Source organism: Tupaia chinensis, unplaced genomic scaffold, assembly GCF_000334495.1.
Source record: "Tupaia chinensis unplaced genomic scaffold, TupChi_1.0 Scaffold000023_1, whole genome shotgun sequence".
Taxonomy (NCBI): domain Eukaryota; kingdom Metazoa; phylum Chordata; class Mammalia; order Scandentia; family Tupaiidae; genus Tupaia; species Tupaia belangeri.
Window position 1 is genome coordinate 4,612,937 of NW_006159453.1, and position 18,827 is coordinate 4,631,763.

The 18,827-nt window shown below is 38.4% G+C and overlaps 1 protein-coding gene and 1 long non-coding RNA gene across 2 annotated transcripts in view; both read left to right on the forward strand.

Moving 5' to 3' along the window:
- Window positions 1-790, forward strand: part of LOC114007249 (uncharacterized) — a 17,924-nt gene extending 17,134 nt beyond the window's left edge. Inside the window, exon 3 of the long non-coding RNA XR_003548882.1 lies at window positions 592-790. This is a non-coding gene — a long non-coding RNA (uncharacterized LOC114007249). The remainder of the gene's footprint in view (window positions 1-591) is intronic.
- A 716-nt stretch (window positions 791-1,506) lies between these two features.
- LOC102502568 (guanylate-binding protein 2-like) lies at window positions 1,507-18,548 on the forward strand. Its single transcript, XM_027770614.1, is given in 8 exon segments — window positions 1,507-1,627; window positions 2,914-3,023; window positions 6,376-6,572; window positions 6,904-7,146; window positions 12,036-12,316; window positions 13,649-13,861; window positions 16,463-16,563; window positions 16,855-18,548. Coding segments are annotated over 7 exon segments (1,224 nt in total). The 5' UTR covers window positions 1,507-1,546; the 3' UTR covers window positions 16,562-16,563; window positions 16,855-18,548.
- Window positions 18,549-18,827: the final 279 nt, after the last annotated feature.

Below are 18,827 nucleotides of genomic sequence, written 5' to 3' on the forward strand. Positions count from 1 at the left end.
TTTTTTTTTATTTTTTTTCCTATGTTTGTCCCTCTGCCCTGTCTCACTCTCCCATTACAATATCCCTGCTATATACAGTTGTCTTCCAGAAGAGTTACTGAAAAAGTGATACATACAAGTAAAGGGAGAGAGGCCACGAGTTCCAACCATCAGCTCATAAAGTTTTTGGCAATAGGGAGCATATATTCTATTCAGGATTGGATTAAGGGAGGGTCTCCTGCAGATCCACAAGTGTAGGTGAGTCTCCAGGGAATACAGTTTCAGGAAAGCAGTTCTGGTACGCAGGGATGATTATCAGCTGATGCGGCACAGAAGTCACCTTGTAGTTACCAGGAATGGTGTTTTGGGGATCTGCAGTGTGAAAACAATGATTTTTAAGAACCAGTGGACCAGTCTATATGACAGCCTTAAAGGGCCACAAGGCTTTTTTTAAATGATCATGGAACAAAGTTCAAGGAGAGAAAACAAAGAAACAAAAAAAAAAAAGAAAGAAAGAAAGAAAAAAAGAAAAAAAAAAGAGTTGATACTATAAAGTCAGTTCAGGTAGGTAACTGACTGAAATTATTTCCCATTCTAACTTTTCCCTTGCAGATAAAGAAACACCCTAGAGATGGCCTCAGAAATCTTCACACGGGGCCCAGTGTGTCTCATTGAGAACACTGAAGGGCAGCTGGTGGCCAATCAGGACGCTCTGAACATCCTGTCCGCTATTACACAGCCTGTCGTGGTGGTGGCTATTGCGGGCTCCTCCCGCACAGGCAAATCCCACCTGATGAACCGGCTGGCGGGGAAAAAAAAAAAGAGGGTGAGGGGCAGCAGCAGATCTTGGATAGTCCCCTTCTGTGCACCCACTGTTGGCATCCAGGAGGGGGGTATGAGGGGAGAAGGTTGGAGGAAGGAATGAACAATAAAACTAACTTTCTATCCACCAGTGGGCTCCTTAGGGTCACTCTGGAGGGTTAGTCAACTCACTCTACTTTATTTTGACTTGCCCCTCAAAAAGTATAAAGTGCAGGGCTGGCAGGAGGCATGGTGGTTAAGGGCACTGGACTCCCACATGACCAACCATGGTTCCAGTCCCTGGCGGCTTGCTTTCTCTCTTTCTCTCTCTCTCTCTCTCTCTCTCTCTCTGTTTCTCTCTGATCAAACTAAAATAAATAAAATAAAAATAATTCTTTCAATAAAAAAAGAAAAGTACAAAATGCCTTTCTGAAAGGAATAAGGTATTAATAAGGAAAATCAACTTATGTAATAATAGATTACAAAATATTTTCTGAAAAGTTTATGTAGTAACAGCAAGTCTCCATTAAACTTTGAGATAAACTTAAATGTTTATATTGATTAATTTCCTTATTCTATTAATATTATTGTAATTAAGATCAATACTCACTGTAGTTTCTTTTATCTCTTTAACTTTGCTTATGTTAACTTTTTTCTCAATTTTCAAAAGCATCAGCTATTTAATCTCCTTCCCCGTGTATCCTCACTCTCCTTTGCAGGCTTCTCTTTGGGACACACAACGCAGTCTCACACCAAGGGAATCTGGATGTGGTGTATGCCTCATCCCAAGAAGCCAGACCACACCCTGGTTCTGCTTGATACTGAGGGCTTTGGAGATACAGAGAAGGTAAAAAGTAAATCTCTTAAATTCTACTTATGTCAGATCAATAGCCTTTCTTGAACTATCACTAACACTTCTTGATTTATGCTTCTAATTGATATACTTTTATTTTTAATTTTCCATAAGGTATATGTGCTTATGAGAGAGAGAGAGAAAGAGAGAAAGAACCCCTTGCAGGAGATGGTCATGTCATAATTCCCTCTCTTCCATTCTCTCAGGATTTTGGATACACACCTGACCTGTTTTCCTCTTCCATTCTCTCAGGATTTTGGACACACACCTGACCTGTTTTCTAAACTGCTGGTTCTGGGACTTGAACCATGCAATCAGCCATGTGGGATCTAGCCACTTCAACCAGCAGCTGGCCCAATGTATTACTCTTTAAATTTATTTGGTATAACAATGAGAGTGGTCAGTAAGTTTAACTAATTATGGTCCAACCTGCAAAAAAAGACTAATGACTTTTTCAGACATTTATCTACCATATTATAGCAAAACATTTGGTGAATTTAATGAAGGTGGCTCTAAACCTCACTATTCATTTTACAAACATGTCTGTCTTTTCACAGTGGGGATCCAGAAAGACAGTAAGAAAGCTCATATCCACAGAACACTACAAATAGGCAAGGTGTAAAATCTAATGATAACATCTTTGTTCATTAGGGATCAAATATTTCCACTCAACCAATTTGGGATCGAGAAAACTAGCAAAAGAGTTTATTTTATTTTAACTACTGTCTAAAAAGTTTCTTATCATTACATATCATGGGAATGGAATAGGGTCATAAACTAAGTTCAAAATACATGTTTAAATTTTAGCAGCTGATCAAAATAGCTATTATTGGGGCCAGCAGGTGGCATGGTGACTAAAGGCACTGGACTCCCACATTTCTGACAGTGGTTTGAGTCCCGGACTTAGTAGCTTACTTTCTCACTTTCCTTCTCTCTCTTATTCTGTCCCTCTCTGGTCAAATTTTAAGAAATAAATAATACATAAATAAATAAAAGTAAAGTAAACTAATTCTTTTTAAAATAGCTATTATTATCAAATTCTTATGTGCTTCATATTCTCATATATACATTTATAAATAATGCTTTATTTAAACTATATTAAATTATGTATTGAGTATGTATAAATTCATTGCACAGATGAGAAAAAACAATAGCATAAGAGAGTGACTTACCTAAGTATCCACAGCTAATGAAAAACAAGCCAGGGCTCATGTTTTTGCCTATTTGTATGGAAGGCACATTCTCTTGCTCTTCAGTTTGACTTCTACACTGACTTCTAGGGTGACAACGAGAATGACTCCTGGATCTTTGCCTTGGCAATCCTTCTGAGCAGCACAATTGTATACAATACTCTGACAACCATCAACCAGCAGGCCCTGGACAAACTGCAGTATCCTTCTCTGTGGTCTAGAATAGCACTAAACCTAGGAAATAACAGTTTCATTCTTCAGCAGTTACAGAGGTGGGCAAGTACTGACGAAGTGGTAAATCCCCTCCTTAATGAGTCCCATCATGCTCAACATTCCAGTTTATCTCTATAATTACCAGAAGTTCAATCCTCCCAGTCACATTTGTCCTTAGAATCAGCTGAACAAGAATTACATCCCCTGTTTTATTTAATCTCCCATCCCTGTCAAACCCTCTTGTCCTTCAGAACTCATGTTCTCACTTCAGCAAATCTCTACATCCGTCTCATTTTCTCTAAATGTTATCATCTAATTGACACCTAGCTATATGCTGTAGACATTATTTCCTCCACGGAGCTCTGAAGCAGACTTACGTAGTGATTTTTTTAAAAATTTTATATCTTGCACGTCATAGGTCCCAGACATGAATTAGGTATCTTTCCTCCTTCCTTATTATAGTTTATGAACACTTTCTCATTCCTCTGCCAAGAAAGAGAACTTTCTCTGAGGCCATGCCTTCACAATACTATTATTTTTGTCGTAGTCATCTACCGACCTCTCAGTAAAGGCACCTCAATTGTTAAAGTCTTTGACTCCTGATGTGTTTTTAAAGACTAATAATCAATAGACACTCATCTAACACTCTGATCTCTCAGTTCTATCATGCCTTCATATCTTTATTTTCTGTCCTGCTGCACCACCTAATCTGATGATCATCAACGTCATTTCCAAAAGCTTAGTTGTAAGCATTGCACATCACACTGAATTATCTTTCATCAGGGTCCCTTCACAATGCTTTTTTTTTGTTGTTGTTGTTGTTTTTGCAGGAGGGCACATGCACATACTTGCCAGGGAGAAGAAAGAGAGGAGAGGAAAAAGCACACCCCCTAGGGAACAGTCACCCTACAATCTCCTCTCCATCTCTCACTCCTTTTGAGATTATGGGCATACACACACATCTAGCTTGTTTCTCAAGATACCAGGTCTGGAACTTGAACTATGGGTGGTCATCTGAGATAAGGCAGCCTTATCCACATGGCTCTGGATCTGGTCCCACCTTCCTATATCTAATGGGAGTTCTCATCTTATCAGATCGCTGAGCACCATTCATCAAGCTTTCTCTCTCCCTCCTTTCTGAAACACTTAGTTCTTGTGTTTAGAATACCACAGTTTTCTAATTTTCCACCTTTTCTTTGTTGTACCCTCTATAGCTTCTTGGTCTCTGTAATATTATAATTATTGAATTCTTGAGCATCTTCCCTTTTATCTCTGTTCTGAATCCCTAGGTGATCTCATCCTCCCTCCAGGCTTTCAGAAGTAACTACATGTCTATCACCATCAAATTGGCATTTCCAATCATAACCAAGTTCAAGCTTTTGTATCTAGTTGCTGATGCAACATCTCTGGTTAGATGTGTAAGAACTATCTCAAACTTAAAATGTAAAAAATCAAAACTTCTACTTTTCCTGGATAAAACTATCTCCTGTCTTTCCCATCACAATAAACTCTTAACAATATTCACAAAAGTATTCAGATAAAAAGAAAAAACAAGGAATGGTCCTTGAAGATTCATTTCCTCATATTCTAGAAATTCTTATTCAACAAATCCTTACACCTTCACTCTAAAAGTTATTTTTGTAGACTGAAAAATTCTCACTACATCCTGTGTGACCATGACTCTCATCTTAGTTATCTCAACTGCCTCACTGTTGTCTCTGACTTTCACAAATGCAGTGCCAGTTAGTATATATTTTTTAAATACCATATTATATCCTACCTTCACTCAAAACCCACCAATGGCTAAGTTTAAATAAGTTTGAAACTTTTTACTTAGTAAATGGAGCTTATAGGCCCTGGATCCTTTTCCTTTTTTTTCTTTTGCTATAGGATGCATGCACTCACCAAAAAGAGACAGAGATATAAAGAGTTAAAGTGAGAAATCGCTCCTAGAGAGGGACAGCCATGCAACAGTCCCTTCTCCTCCATTCTCCTCTTGGGATTTTGGGTACACACACACACACACACACACACACACACACACACTGTGTTTTTCAAGCCTCTGGGTCTAAGACTTGAACCACACAGTCAGCCATGTGGGATCCAGTGCCTTAACTACTATGCTGCCTGCTTGCTCTGAAGACTATTTCTTTTAGGACTTTTTCCCCATCACACTGGACTTCTTGATATATGTTGGACATACTACAGCCTCAGAGAGAAGTTACCAGTACAGCTACATAAACCAGTATTACCTGCAGAGAGTTATCTCTACTCTTTTACTTAGTTTAGTATCCTTCAGGGCATTTGTTATCAATAGCTGAGATTTCATTATATTTTTGTTTACTTCGTAATTATTTGTATCCCTCACTAGCATGTAACATGTAATCTCTGTGATGGTAATATCTCATTCATTGTAATATTTTTTAGTCTGTAAGACAGGGCATAGTTCATATTAAGTGCTCAATAAGTGTCTGTGAGTGGATAAATTCTTTTTTTTTTTTTGGAGAGGTTTTTTGCTATAGGGCAAAACCAGAGAAAGACAGAGAGACAGAAAGAAAAAATCACCCCCCAGAGGGAATGGCCACATCGCAATTCCTTCTCCTCCATTCTCCTCTCGGGATCTTGGGCACACACGCACACGCGCCCAGTGTGAGTTTAAGCCACTGGGTCCTCAGATCCCGATCAACTACAGGGCAGTCCAGCGACATAGCCATTACGCTAACTGCTGGTCCGAAGTGGATAAATTGTCAGTAAATGTTTTTGAATGAGAGAATGAGATAATAAAAAGAAAACGATTTTAGGTATGCACTGAAATAAAACAGCCAAAAAAAGAAGTGGCCTTTTTTTTTGGTAGTTTTCTTAATTTAGCCTCTCAGCTTTGTGACAGAACTGTCAAATCAAATCAAGACAAAATCTTCGCCTGATAATAAAGAGGTAGAAGACTCAGCTGATTTTGTGAGCTGCTTTCCAGTTTTCGTGTGGGCAAAACCAGAGAAAGACAGAGAGACAGAAAGAAAAAATCACCCCCCAGAGGGAATGGCCACATCGCAATTCCTTCTCCTCCATTCTCCTCTCGGGATCTTGGGCACACACGCACACGCGCCCAGTGTGAGTTTAAGCCACTGGGTCTGGGACTCAGATCGCGATCAACTACATGGGAGTCCAGCGACATAGCCATTACGCTAACTGCTGGTCCCAAGTGGATAAATTGTCAGTGAATGTTTTTGAATGAGAGAATGAGATAATAAAAAGAAAACTATTTTAGGTATGCACTGAAATAAAACAGCCAAAAAAAGAAGTTGCCCTTTTTTTTGTAGTTTTCTTAATTTAGTCTCTCAGCTTTGTGACAGAACTGTCAAATTAAATCAAGACAAAATCTTCGCCTGATAATAAAGAGGTAGAAGACTCAGCTGACTTTGTGAGCTGCTTTCCAGTTTTCGTGTGGACTCTGAGAGATTTCACATTGGACCTACAAGCAGATGGACAACCCATCACTGCAGATGAGCTCCTGGAGCGGGCACTGAAGCTAAAACAAGGTTACTGGGATGATGGTTGGTTGGGTAACAAATAGCAAACAACATTAGAATTACCTTTTCTGTATAGGTGACAATGATTATAAGACTATAATTTAGTAATTATATTTTCTGACTGTTCCATCATTACAGGGCTATATCAGTAAGATCCTATTTTAAATTGTATGACCTACCTCTTCTTAGAGACCTTTTCCCTTCTATCCCTTTAATTTTTGCTTATTCTTCATTCATTATTAGTTTTCCTTACACAGGCTTTTTGAAAAGTACAAAGATGAAGGATCCTATATTTGGAGTTAGTTTAAAGTTGTACTAACTCCAATTTTCATTCCTGTAGGTACTGATCAAAAAAGTTTAAGCTCTAATGAGCTTCGACTGTGCATCCGAAAGTTCTTCCCAATAAGGAAGTGCTTTGTATTTGACCCGCCTGCTTTGAAGAAACACCTTAAACACCTGGATAAGCAAAACGACAAAGATCTGGAGCGTGATTTTATAGAACAAGTTGCAGAATTCCGTTCCTACATCCTCAGCCAATCCAGTGCCAAAACGGTGTCAGATGGCATCATTGTCAACGGGCCCTGTGAGTTGCTATCTCCCTTCGCCTTTTACATGGACTTTTCTTCCACCCATTTCCAAGGATAAAAGAGGGAGGCAAAGGGGTCACTGTTGACAAATATGTAGACTAAAGATGCTCAGGAAAACACAACACAGGGATCACAATATGAACTTTATATGGGAATTAACACTACTTCTAATATCTCATATTCACAACAGCAAGAAAATAAGAAAGTTAGAATCTAGTTCTGCTATAGTAACCCTCTCAACCAACTTTCAGCTCCCCATTTATGAAATAGCCTTCAGAGAGATACATACAGACCAACAAAGTCAGAAAAAAAATAAAATAGCATTCATAAGTGAGACTTTGCAATTGATTGTAGTACAATTCTATTCTTCACCAATCTAAAAGTATGTAGGGAATACTAATACCTAATGCAGTGCCAACTGCTGGGTGTTATAATGGATTTTTTAAAATGTGATTTATCTCCCCATTCCAACAGCATAATGGAAACAAAAGCTTTTTTTTTTTTTTAAGTAAAACACATACCTAATGGTAAATAATGATTAACATAATAAATCAAAATAATAGAATAATAGACTGCTATGAGAGAATAAGCTATCTAGACAGATGGAATATACTATAATTTAGACTGGGAAATAGAGAATATTTGCCTGTTAAAGTCACATGTAAAAGGAGAACGTAAAAGTGGGTAAAAGTTAACCTGGAGAACAGGAGGAGATTACTTTATAGATAGAGATAATGTCATGAGAGAAGGCCTGAGACAGGGGGAAAAAAAAAAAAAAAAAACAACTTTGCAACTTCAAGAAAATAGAAGAAATACAGGTCATTAGCACAATAGTACATAATTCGAGACATATGCGAAGGTCAAACCTTCGAAGAGCAACAGATGACTTCAAGGAGTTTAGAGTTAGATGTTCTAAGCTTTTGGGAGGATCTTAAAGGATTTTTTTTTTTGGTAATGAGCTCAAGTTATCTAATTTATATTTACAACTATCTTTCTGTATATTTTGTAAAAAATGTATCAGAATGCTGTAAGAGAGAGAATGAGATGGATGTTATTTGCAAACTGTTTAGCAATAAGTGGGAGTTAGGTCAAGATAAGACAGTGTGGCATTGGGCATGGTCAAAATGGACAAGATTCAGGAACCAGCAGTTAGCGTAATGGCTATGCTGCTGGATTCCCATGTAGTCGACCGCGGTTCGCATCCCAGACCCAGTGGCTTAAAACTCACGCCGGGTGCGTGTGTGTGCATGCCCAAGATCCCGAGAGGAGAATGAAAGAGAAGGGATTGCAGTGTGGCCATCCCCCCTGGGGGGTGATTTCTCGCTTTCTCTCTCTGTCTCTCTCTGTCTGTCTGGCGAGCGCATGCACCCTATAGCGAAAACCTCTCCAAAAAAAAAAAAAAGATCCAACTATATATTTTTATTTATTAATTTTAATTATTACTTATACATTTCATCACTCTACATCATTTAGATTTTAAAGATACTTTACACACACCTCAATCCAGCCCAGTTGAGAACATACGCACGTCCTTATCAACAAATAATACATCATATCCATGTCCCACAAATGCCTTACCTCTCCATTTTTCCCCCAAATTTCCTTTCCTATGCTCGTCCCCTCCCCACTCTTTCCACTTTGGTTCTAGTGTCCATAACAACTTTTAATGCTTGGATGTCCTTCAGTCTTTTAGTCTCTGTCACAGAGTGCTGACAACCAGTATATGTTAAGGGGAGACATGCAATGTCTCTCTTTCGTAGCCTGACTTGCTTCATACAGCAACAGATCTTCCATATTCATCCACTTTCTATCAAATTACAGGGCCTTGTTGTTTTTTATGGCTGAATAGTATTCCATGGAGTATATGTGCCATCCTTTTTCAATCCATTCATCTGTTTGTGGACATTTAAGTTGGCTCCATGTCTTAGCAATCATGAATAAGGCTGCAATGAATATAGATGTGCACGACTTTTCCAACTGAGTGTTATCCTGTCCTTTGGGTAGATTCCCAGGAGTGGAACTGCTAGATCATATGGTAGTTCTATTTGAAGGTCTTTGAGGAATCTCCATATTGTTCTCCACAGTGGCTGGACCAATTTACATTCTCACCAACACTTATCTTTTTTTTTTTTTTAATCTTCACCATTCTGACTGGGGTTAGGTGGTATCTCATTGTGGTTTTGATCTCCCTTATGATGAGGGATGTTGAACATTTCTTCATATGCTTTTTGGCCGTTCGTATGTCTTCCTTAGAGAGTTGTTTATTCAGCTCATTTTCCCATCTTTTAATTGGGTTAATCTTTTTGTTCTGGGTAAGCCACTTGAGTTCCCTGTGTATTCTGATTATCAGTCCCTTATCTGAGGCACAGTTAACACTTTGGTAATATCCTCTAATAGTTCCCTATGTGGAGACAAGCTACAGTGTTCCCTTGCTGGAAATACATTACTTGATTCTCTCATCCTTGAGGCTCTTCCAATTCGTAGTCATTTGGTAAGGTATTCACTTCTGTTTAACTTGTTAGAGAAGGATTGTGAAACTGTGACTGATGCGCTTCTTTACTGTGAAATAATTCATTGCTATTTTTTCTCTTCTACTGTGTTCTCCAGTGTGGAAAAGACAGGATTTTTACAATTGGATTCATAAAGAGAATGTCACTATTTTTGCACCCACTACAGTGAGGTACAAAGAACACTCACAATGTTAGAATTTATCTACTATGCACCTAATAATCTCTAGTCAGTGGGTAAGGGCTGAGCAGTAAAAAGGAGCATAAGGTAAAAGAAAAAGAGTAGGAAATAGAGGAAGAGAAAGCAAAGAAAAAGAAAGGAAAATATTACAAGAAAAAGAGAGGAAAAAATTAAAAAGAGAAAAAAAATTGTGTTGGGAACCAGCAGTTAGAGTAATGGCTATGTCGCTGGACTCCCACATAGTCGACTGCGGTTCGCGTCCCGGACCCGGTGGCTTAAAACTCATGCCGGGCGTGTGTGCATGCGTACTCAAGATCCCGAGAGGAGAATGGAGGAGAAGGGATTGCAGCGTGACCATTCCCCCTGGGGGGTGATTTCTCACTTTCTGTCTCTATGTCTCTCTCTGTCTGTCCGGCGAGCACACATGCCCTATAGTGAAAATCTCTCCAAAAAGAAAAAGAAATTGTGTTAAAAATGGAAAACCCAGACAGAGGTGGAGGATGCTGGAGGCTTTCTATCCAAAGTGAAGGAAGTAGAGATCAATTAACCTGAGAAAGGCACAAACAAGGCAAAAAAGTTGTTTTGTTTTATTTTTTTGTTTGTTTTTAAAAAAAATAGAGAAAAGTTAGAAGGTACAGAGTAGAATAAGAAGGAGACACTTGTGTACCTGACTGGCACTAGGGTCTGCAGGGGAGCCCTGGCTGGGAGAGTACTTCGCAGCCCTGAAGCTGAACCCAGAGGCTGATCCAAATACATTTTGATTGTCAAATCCACTCGGTGATGAAGGATATGGGTGTATGGCAGAAATGAGAAGAAAGGAAGTGTCAAGCCTATCTCCAATGTGTTGAGTTTAGTAACTGCTTCAGCAGACGTTTTATTTATGGAAATAGTAATATCATGAGGAAGAATAGTTTTTCAGAGTGAATAAAGTTGTTTACATTTAGATTATTTAACATTAAACTTTTCCTGATATATAGTACAGAATTCTACATAGGAATCTAAGCATACAAATCCAAAGCTTAAAAAGAAGGTAAAAGCAGGAAATAAAATTAATGAGTCATTCATATAAATGAGTCATCGAAAAAGTCATGACATATTTTTCTATGTTTCTCTATGCAAAAGTACATCATGACTTCTCCGACGACCCGATAGATAGTGCTTAAAACTACAGAAGAAGGACAGAAGGTCTGGGATTGAGTCACAAAGAACTATTAACACGGATGTTCAACCACTCCAATTTTCCCAAGATTGAATTTTCTTGGGACCTGAGACATTCAATGCCTCAACCAGAAAATCGCTGAGTAAGTCCCAATGAGGTGGACTTCCTACCTATATCTTAAGCAAATATTTTAAAAGACCTATTTACTTAGGCCAGACACAGGACTAGTGGCCTATAGCACTGAGATGGCGTGAAGCTTAGTTTTCTCTTTGTACATTTACATAAATTTGGAGTGAAGAGAAAAAGGAAGGGAAGGGAAAAAAGGAAATATTCACAGAAATAAGAAGGGTAAGAAAAGACCTAAACTTATAGGCTGGCTCCATCACCTAGTAATTAAGGGAACTAGATCCTTTAATTGGGATTAATTAAGGGTAATTTCCACAATTACCCTTCTCAGGGATATTCTAGGATCTCACAAAGAGGGGGAGATTGTGGCCCTATTTAGATGCCAGACTCTCTGCATTAGAACTTCCCAGTATTTTATTAATTTTATTAAGGGATCTTAATTTTATTAAGGTGGTTTGAATCCTGGCCCAGCAGCTTAAAAACACAGTGAGCACATCTGTGTGCATACTCAAAATTTGACAAGATGGAGAAACAGAGAAGAAGGAATTATGGCATAACCATGCCCCATTGGGGAGTGCTTTTTCTCTCACCCTCTCTGTCTCTCTCTGGAGAGGGCTCACAACTCTAGCTAATTTTTAAAAAGAGAAATAAAAAAAGACCTAAGCCTAATGTCACAGTTTCATTATATTCTTATTTGGGCCTATTTATTTCACCACCTTCTTTTTGACTGAAGGAAGAAGGAAGAGAAGCTTAAATTTCCTCTGGACTTAGAGGTTAACAAATTGTTCCATGACTATTCTTCCCAAAAAAAGTCCTTAAAATGATTATTTGTGATAGTTACTTGAAAAGCAAACAAAATACTCTATCCCACCAAATGATAATTGATATTCTTTTCTTAATTCCTTTTTGTAGATCTAGAGAACCTGGTACAGACCTATGTTAGTACCATCAACAATGAGTATCTACCCTGCATGGAGAATACAGCCTTGCTCATGGCTCCGGGCGAGAACTTGGCTGTAGTGCAGAAGGCCATGGCCCACTATGACCACCAGATGAGCCAGAAGGTGCAGCTGCCCACGGAAACCCTTGAAGAGCTGCTGGACTTGCACAGGGCTTGTGAGAGAGAGGCCATTGAAATCTTCACAAAGAACGCTTTCAAGGATGTGGACAACTTATTTAGAAAGGAATTAGGGGTATGTTTGGTGTTCTAGGTCAAGAGAGGGAAAAAAATATGGGCCCTTCTTGAGAAGAGTAACTCTTTTTAGATCACAAAACAACAGTACACAGTTGTGTATACATATTTGTAATCATCATTGAAAGAAAAGACTTATGTCAAGTCTTAGATCTATTTAAAAAAAAATGGCACCATAACCAGCCAAGTTTTTCATGAAAATCCATTGTCTGTTTCTCCCTCTGGATATCATATTTTAAGCAAATAAGCAAATTGTATGATTGCATTTATAAATTGCTATTTTATTTATTTATTTTTAAATTAACAAAAAGGACACATTAGTTTTATGTTATCTGCTAAGAATTTGTAGGGATTGCATTCTTTTAAGAATAATTCCAATAATGAATTTTATGCAAGCCAATGGGAAAAAAAATTAAAAAACCAAGAAAGTGAAACTACTCATAATAATTTTATGTGAGAATGTCCTTAGAATATGACTTATTCCAAGTTAAAAAGATTGTTGCACAGCAAATAGCCACTAGACAAGTGACCCTCCTTTCCCTGGCTAGCAAGGTGGGAATTCACAAGTGAGACATTGTTGTATTCAGAGGTTCTGGTGCCACAGGTAATTGGCATCCTTTCAAGCCAAGGAAGAAAAAAGAGCTTGCTATCTCAGTTATCTTGGGTATTTAATGTACATAAATGTGCTGCTCTGTTGGACTTTCCACATACAGATCTTTCTTTGTATAAATAATCGTCATTACTTTCGTTAGTCTTATACTGAGAAAATATTCTCACACTAGACAATGTACCGATTAATCATATACCTTTTACTGAACACTTCTAGAGAAGTCACTGGGCTTAATGTTTTATATCACCTCATATAATCCTAACGAGCAATCTGTGAGATAGGTATTATCTCCCCACACACACTTCTACTGACAAAGAAAGAGTCTTCAATTCGCAAAGGGTGAGTGTCACAAAACCACAACATGGTGGGTACACAAATTCAAGCAATCCTGCTTGACGCTGATGTTTGTGCTCTGAGCAATTCCTGAAATTAGAGACTTGAAAAGACAAAAGTTTCATGTGAAAGAATGTCTATGCTTTGAAAATAGCATTCTGTGAGGTAGGAAAATCAGGGAAAAGAAGCTTCAGGAAATTACAAATAGAATTAAATAAATTTCCACAATTACCCATTTCAGGGATATTCTAGGATCTCATAAAAAGGGGGAGATTGTCGCTCTATTTAGATGCCACAGTCTCTGCAGTAGAACTTCCCAGTATTTTATGAGTGGCCAACAATCTTTTCATGGCTTTACTGTACTACCTGTGCTATTTGCTCACTTCACAGGACCAGCTGGAAGCAAAGCGAGATTATTTCTGTAACAAGAATGTGAAAGCATCATCAGACTGTTGCAAGGTTTTACTTCAGGATATTTTTGGTCCTCTGGAAGAAGATGTGAAGCAGGGAAAATTTTCTAAACCAGAAGATTACCATCTCTTTATTCAGAAGAAACAAGAGCTAAAGAAAAAATACTACCAGACACCCAAAAAGGGGATACAGGTATGCTAAGTTCTGGGTACATTTTGAGATTCTTGCTAAGAAGACTCTTTCAAACCTCACAGAAAACTAGGAAAATAAAACTGTGATTAGAATGTAGTGCCTGTGCCTTTCATTCATCCATTTACTGATTCATTCAATAAGAGATCCACTTATTGAGAGAGTGACAGACTTATACAGTACCACAAAAATGATGAGTGGCACAGTTTGAATCCAAATCCAGGGAGCAGAATTTGTAAACTTAACAATTACATGCTGTCTCCTTAGTTTAAGTTGTTTGACTATGTATTAATTAAAATGAAAAACAATGGTGACTTGAAAATGATTTATTTTTCCCATGAGTGAATTTAACAGGAAGAAGAAAGAAAGAGACAGGTCTCCCAGCAGAGGCCCCACTCTGCATTCTACCCCCCAGTCCACAAGCATAGAACCTTACGTGTATCAGCCTCACAGAGCATTGCACTACCACTCTGCCACTGTCTGGTCCCGAAAAGGTTCTTTCCTTCTACAAGAAGTCAAGAAGTGTAAGCCCAGTGCTGTTGTGATAACTCCACATTCATCTCAGTCCCAGGCCCCTTCCTTTGTTCTGCTAGCACACCTTTGAACATGGCCTCCCTCTTCAAGGTCAATTTATTCTGCAAATTGGCTGTAGAGTTTCAGCCTTTATTTCCACTTTACAGGTAGGAAAAAGAGAGCGAGGAAGGAAAAAACAGAAGAATAGAAAGGCTGAGTCAGTTCCCTTTAAAGAGATTTCCAAGTAGTGCCATATCACACTTTTGATTATGTTATTAGCCAGAATGTAATCATATGGGCTCTCCAACTACAATCAATATTGACAAGAAAATACAATATTGTATCATGATCTGTCATTTGCCCAGTGAGGAACAAAATCAGGGTTCTCTTATAAAGTACAATGGGAGAATAGAGATCAGGATGACTTTCAGCCGTCACTGTCTTAGTGACAAGACGTGTTCTGAAGAAAAAGTAGGGTGCAGATATAGAAAACAAGGAAACAGAGAGCAATTTTATGTATGTGTTCTTAGAGAAGGCCTCTCCAATAACATAGAGCTTCACCAGAATCTCCACAGAAGTTAGAACGTGAGTCAACTAGACATCAAAGGGAAGAACGGTTCAAACAGAAATGATCTGGAAGAATATATTGGTTTATGTTCTAGGAATAGCATTAAAGCTAATTGCTGGAAGGCAGTGAGCAAAAGATGAGCTGGCAAAAGACAAGATCTGAAGAGTGGTCAGAGGTCAAACAGTGGAGGACTTTGGAAGGCTTATTTTTTTTTTTAGAGAGAGAGATTTTTGCTATAGGGCGTATGCACTTGCCAGAGAGACAGAAAGAGAGACTAAGAGACAGAAAGCAAGAAATGGCCCCTCATGGGGGATGGCATGCCACAGTCCCTTCTCCTCCATTCTCCTCTTGGGATTCTAGGCACATGTGTACATGTGCCCAGCATGTGGGGCCAGGACTCGAAGCACAGTCAACTATGTGGGAGTCCAGCAACATAACTATTATGCCTTCTGCTGGTCCCTTGGAAGCCATTTTTAAAAATCTAAACTTTATTTGGGTGAGTAGGAAAGTCAATAAAAAGTTTAAGAATGATGTGGAGGCCAACCAGTGACACCGTAGTAAAATGTAACACACTACAAGGACAGCCCTCATGGAAAAGTTCTCGATTCGTGTCTAGAGATCTTCCTGAGTATGCCAGGCAGATATATGCCTATGATCCAAGTCTGACTGAAATTGGAGGTAGAGCAACCTGTCAGGGGTGTTCTCTTTTTCTCATTCTCATTAAAAAATTAATAAGCTTTAGAAAGAGAATGTTGTGGGGACCAGCAGATGGCGTAATGGTTATGTTGGTGGACTCCGACATGGCTCACTGCGGTTTGAGTCCTGGGCCCAGTGGCTTGAAAATCACACTGAGCGCATGTGCATGTGTGCCCAAAATCCCAGGAGGAGAAAGAAGAAGAGACTGCAGTGTGGCCATCCTCCCTTGGGGGTGATTTCTCACTTTCTCTCTCACTGTCTCTCTCTCTCTGGTGATCATATGTGCCCTATGGCAAAAACCTCTCAAAAAAATAAAAAAGAGAGAATGTGATTTTTTCTTAAAATAATACAGCAGAACCAGACCACTGAGGAAGATGGACTGTAGGAGACGAGAGCAGAAGCAAAAGAATCAATTATAAAAATCAATCATAAAAAGGTAGCCATCTTCCAGACAAGAAGTGGTGGCATCTTTGACTAGGGCATGTAAGTGGGACAGGTGCAAGTGATGGCTTCTGCTGATATTCTGAAGATAAAGCTAACATGAATAGTTGATAATTGTATATGAAATAAGTGAGAGAAAGAATATATCAAGGATACAGAATGTTGAATAAAAGCTACTAATTACTAAAACGGGGATATTGGGGAAAGGACAGGTTAGAGGGAGGGATCCAGAGTTGGGTTTTAAACCTACTAAATTTACAATTGTGTATGAACTATAAAATGAATCATTACATGGGTGGCCAAAGTAAATTGAATTAACAGATGTAATGCAGAGTTTGCTTTAACCTTACTCTATTTTTTAACTCTAACTTCTTCTGTGCAATTAGGCAGAAGAAATGTTGAAAAAATGCTTGCAGTCCATAGAGGACATGGCTGATGAATTTCTGGAGGATGAACAGTCACTCACAGAAAAGGGAAAAGATTGATGGTGAGAAGAGCTGAAAACACTCTAAATAGTTGGAAATGCCTAGAAATGTTAGTTTGTATCATTAGTCCATCTAGAGTCATTATTGTAGAAAAAAAAATAGCAAGTATCATTCTTAGTTTTATGGTAGTTTTTCCTTCATTGGTATGCATGATCATCTGTCTTCTGGTTACTATTTAAAAAATTACAAGAGGTTTTCTGAGTAACATAGAGTGAAACTAAAATGGTGAAAGACTAAAGGAATGCATACACTTAAATTTTTGTATTTCTCTGCTTATTTTTCTTCCCTGGTAGAATGCATGAAGGCTAAATAAACAGAAGCTACAAACAAAATGCTGGAGGAAACCAAAAGAAAAATGAGCAAATGGAAAGATAAGAGTTATCAGACACATCTGAAACAGTTGACTGAGAAGATGGCGGAGTATAGGGCCCAGTTAATGGCAGATAAGAAAGGATCTTCTTTTTTTTGAGATTTTTGCTATAGGGTGTATACACTCACCCGAGAGACAGAGAGACAGAAAACAAGACAGCTCCCCCTGGGGAGATTGGCCCCCAGGGAGTATGGACACACACCACAGTCCCTTCTCCTCCATTCTCCCCCTTCTCCATTCTTCCCCTTCTCAGGGCTTAAACTGTAGTCAACTACGTGGGAGTCCACTGATAAAACTATAACACCACCTGCTCGACCCAAGGATCTTAGCTCTTAAACTTCAGGTATTCAATTGCATCATCTCAGTGTTCTCTGCCAGTGCCTCAAAAGAAAATCCTAAGCCCCCCACCTAAAGGAAGTGTCTGCCTCCTGTACTCTACTACATTTTTCATTCCTCTATAAATTTTACCCTAGACTACCTCTGGTTTTTAAAGGCTGCTTATTTGTAGGATAAAATCCCAGAGACTCCTTCATTATGCTATCACGAATAAATGATATTTATTAATACAAGTACTACAAAAGTGTTTTTGCTTTGTTTTGTTATTTTAAAGTTTTTGTCATAGGGCACACATGCTCACCAGAGAGACAGTGACAGGGAAAATGAAAAATCACCCACTGGTGGGATGGCTACACTCAATCCCTTCTCCTTTCTCCTCCTGGGATTTTGGACCCATACCCACATACACCTTAATGACCACGCCATCTATTGGCTCTACTGTGCAAGGGTTTTACAGGCAGTCTGATCAAATCAGTACCTAATGGCACAAGAACTATTTTCTCATTTGCTAAGTGAAGAAAATGTAATTTCATAAGAGGTAGATAATTTTAATAAGTAACTTTTCTAAAATCAGACTATCTGATAAAATACTTAGTATGTCCTTCCTACTGGGACCCATAGTGATTTTGTTTCTGCAATATATGGTATGACTTTACCTCTGGAAGCTCCATAATGAGTAGGGAGACTTGCCAACCATCTGCCCCCTTAAGCACACTGATTAAGGGTCCATGCTTTCAGTACCTACTTGTTCTTCAGTCTCTACTCTGCATCTACGTTAAATCTGATGTCAGCTCAGAAACGACCTATGGGTTACTTCAGATCCTGATCTCCTCAACTTAACTTCTGTTAGGGTGGCATGTTGGTTAAGGCACTGGGCTACCCACATGTTCGACCACAGTTCAAGTCCCAGACCTGTCAGTTTGCTTTCTAGCTTTCTCTGAAAGTCAACTTCTTTTTATAAAAAAAAACAATGAGTTCCAGGCAGCACATTTTGCTTATTTATTAATGCTTTGAATTTTAAAAAAGCATTAATAAAAATGCATGCAATCTTTATTCATAATAGTTGCGTTCTCACAGGACAGTCAGACTACTGCACACAAATACTCTTCAATATTATGTTACAATCAACCAGAACTTGTTTTGCTTGTTAAATACAGCCACAGATTAATGATTTTCAGATGGAAAAAATAATTCGGAATTTTTTGTAATAAATTTACCTATGGTAACCTCCAATTGATCAAGATTTGCCCAGTCTTAGTACAATAAAAAGTAGCTTTGGAAGTCTGGTTTATTTGTTTGGTTTAATATGTTTAATCACTTTGTATTAGCGTACAATAAAAAGTAGCTTTGGAAGTCTGGTTAATTGTTTGGTTTAACATGTTTAATCACTTTGTATGTGTTTTCTATTAGTTCTTCATAATCATTTTGAACACAGCTGTCATGTTTGTTTATACACTTTTGCATTTTTCCAAGTACCCATGCAAAAATGAATTAAATTCAGCAAATAGTTTGGTAATTCTCAACAAATATGAGGTGTCTGTCTTCACTTAGCATAGTGCT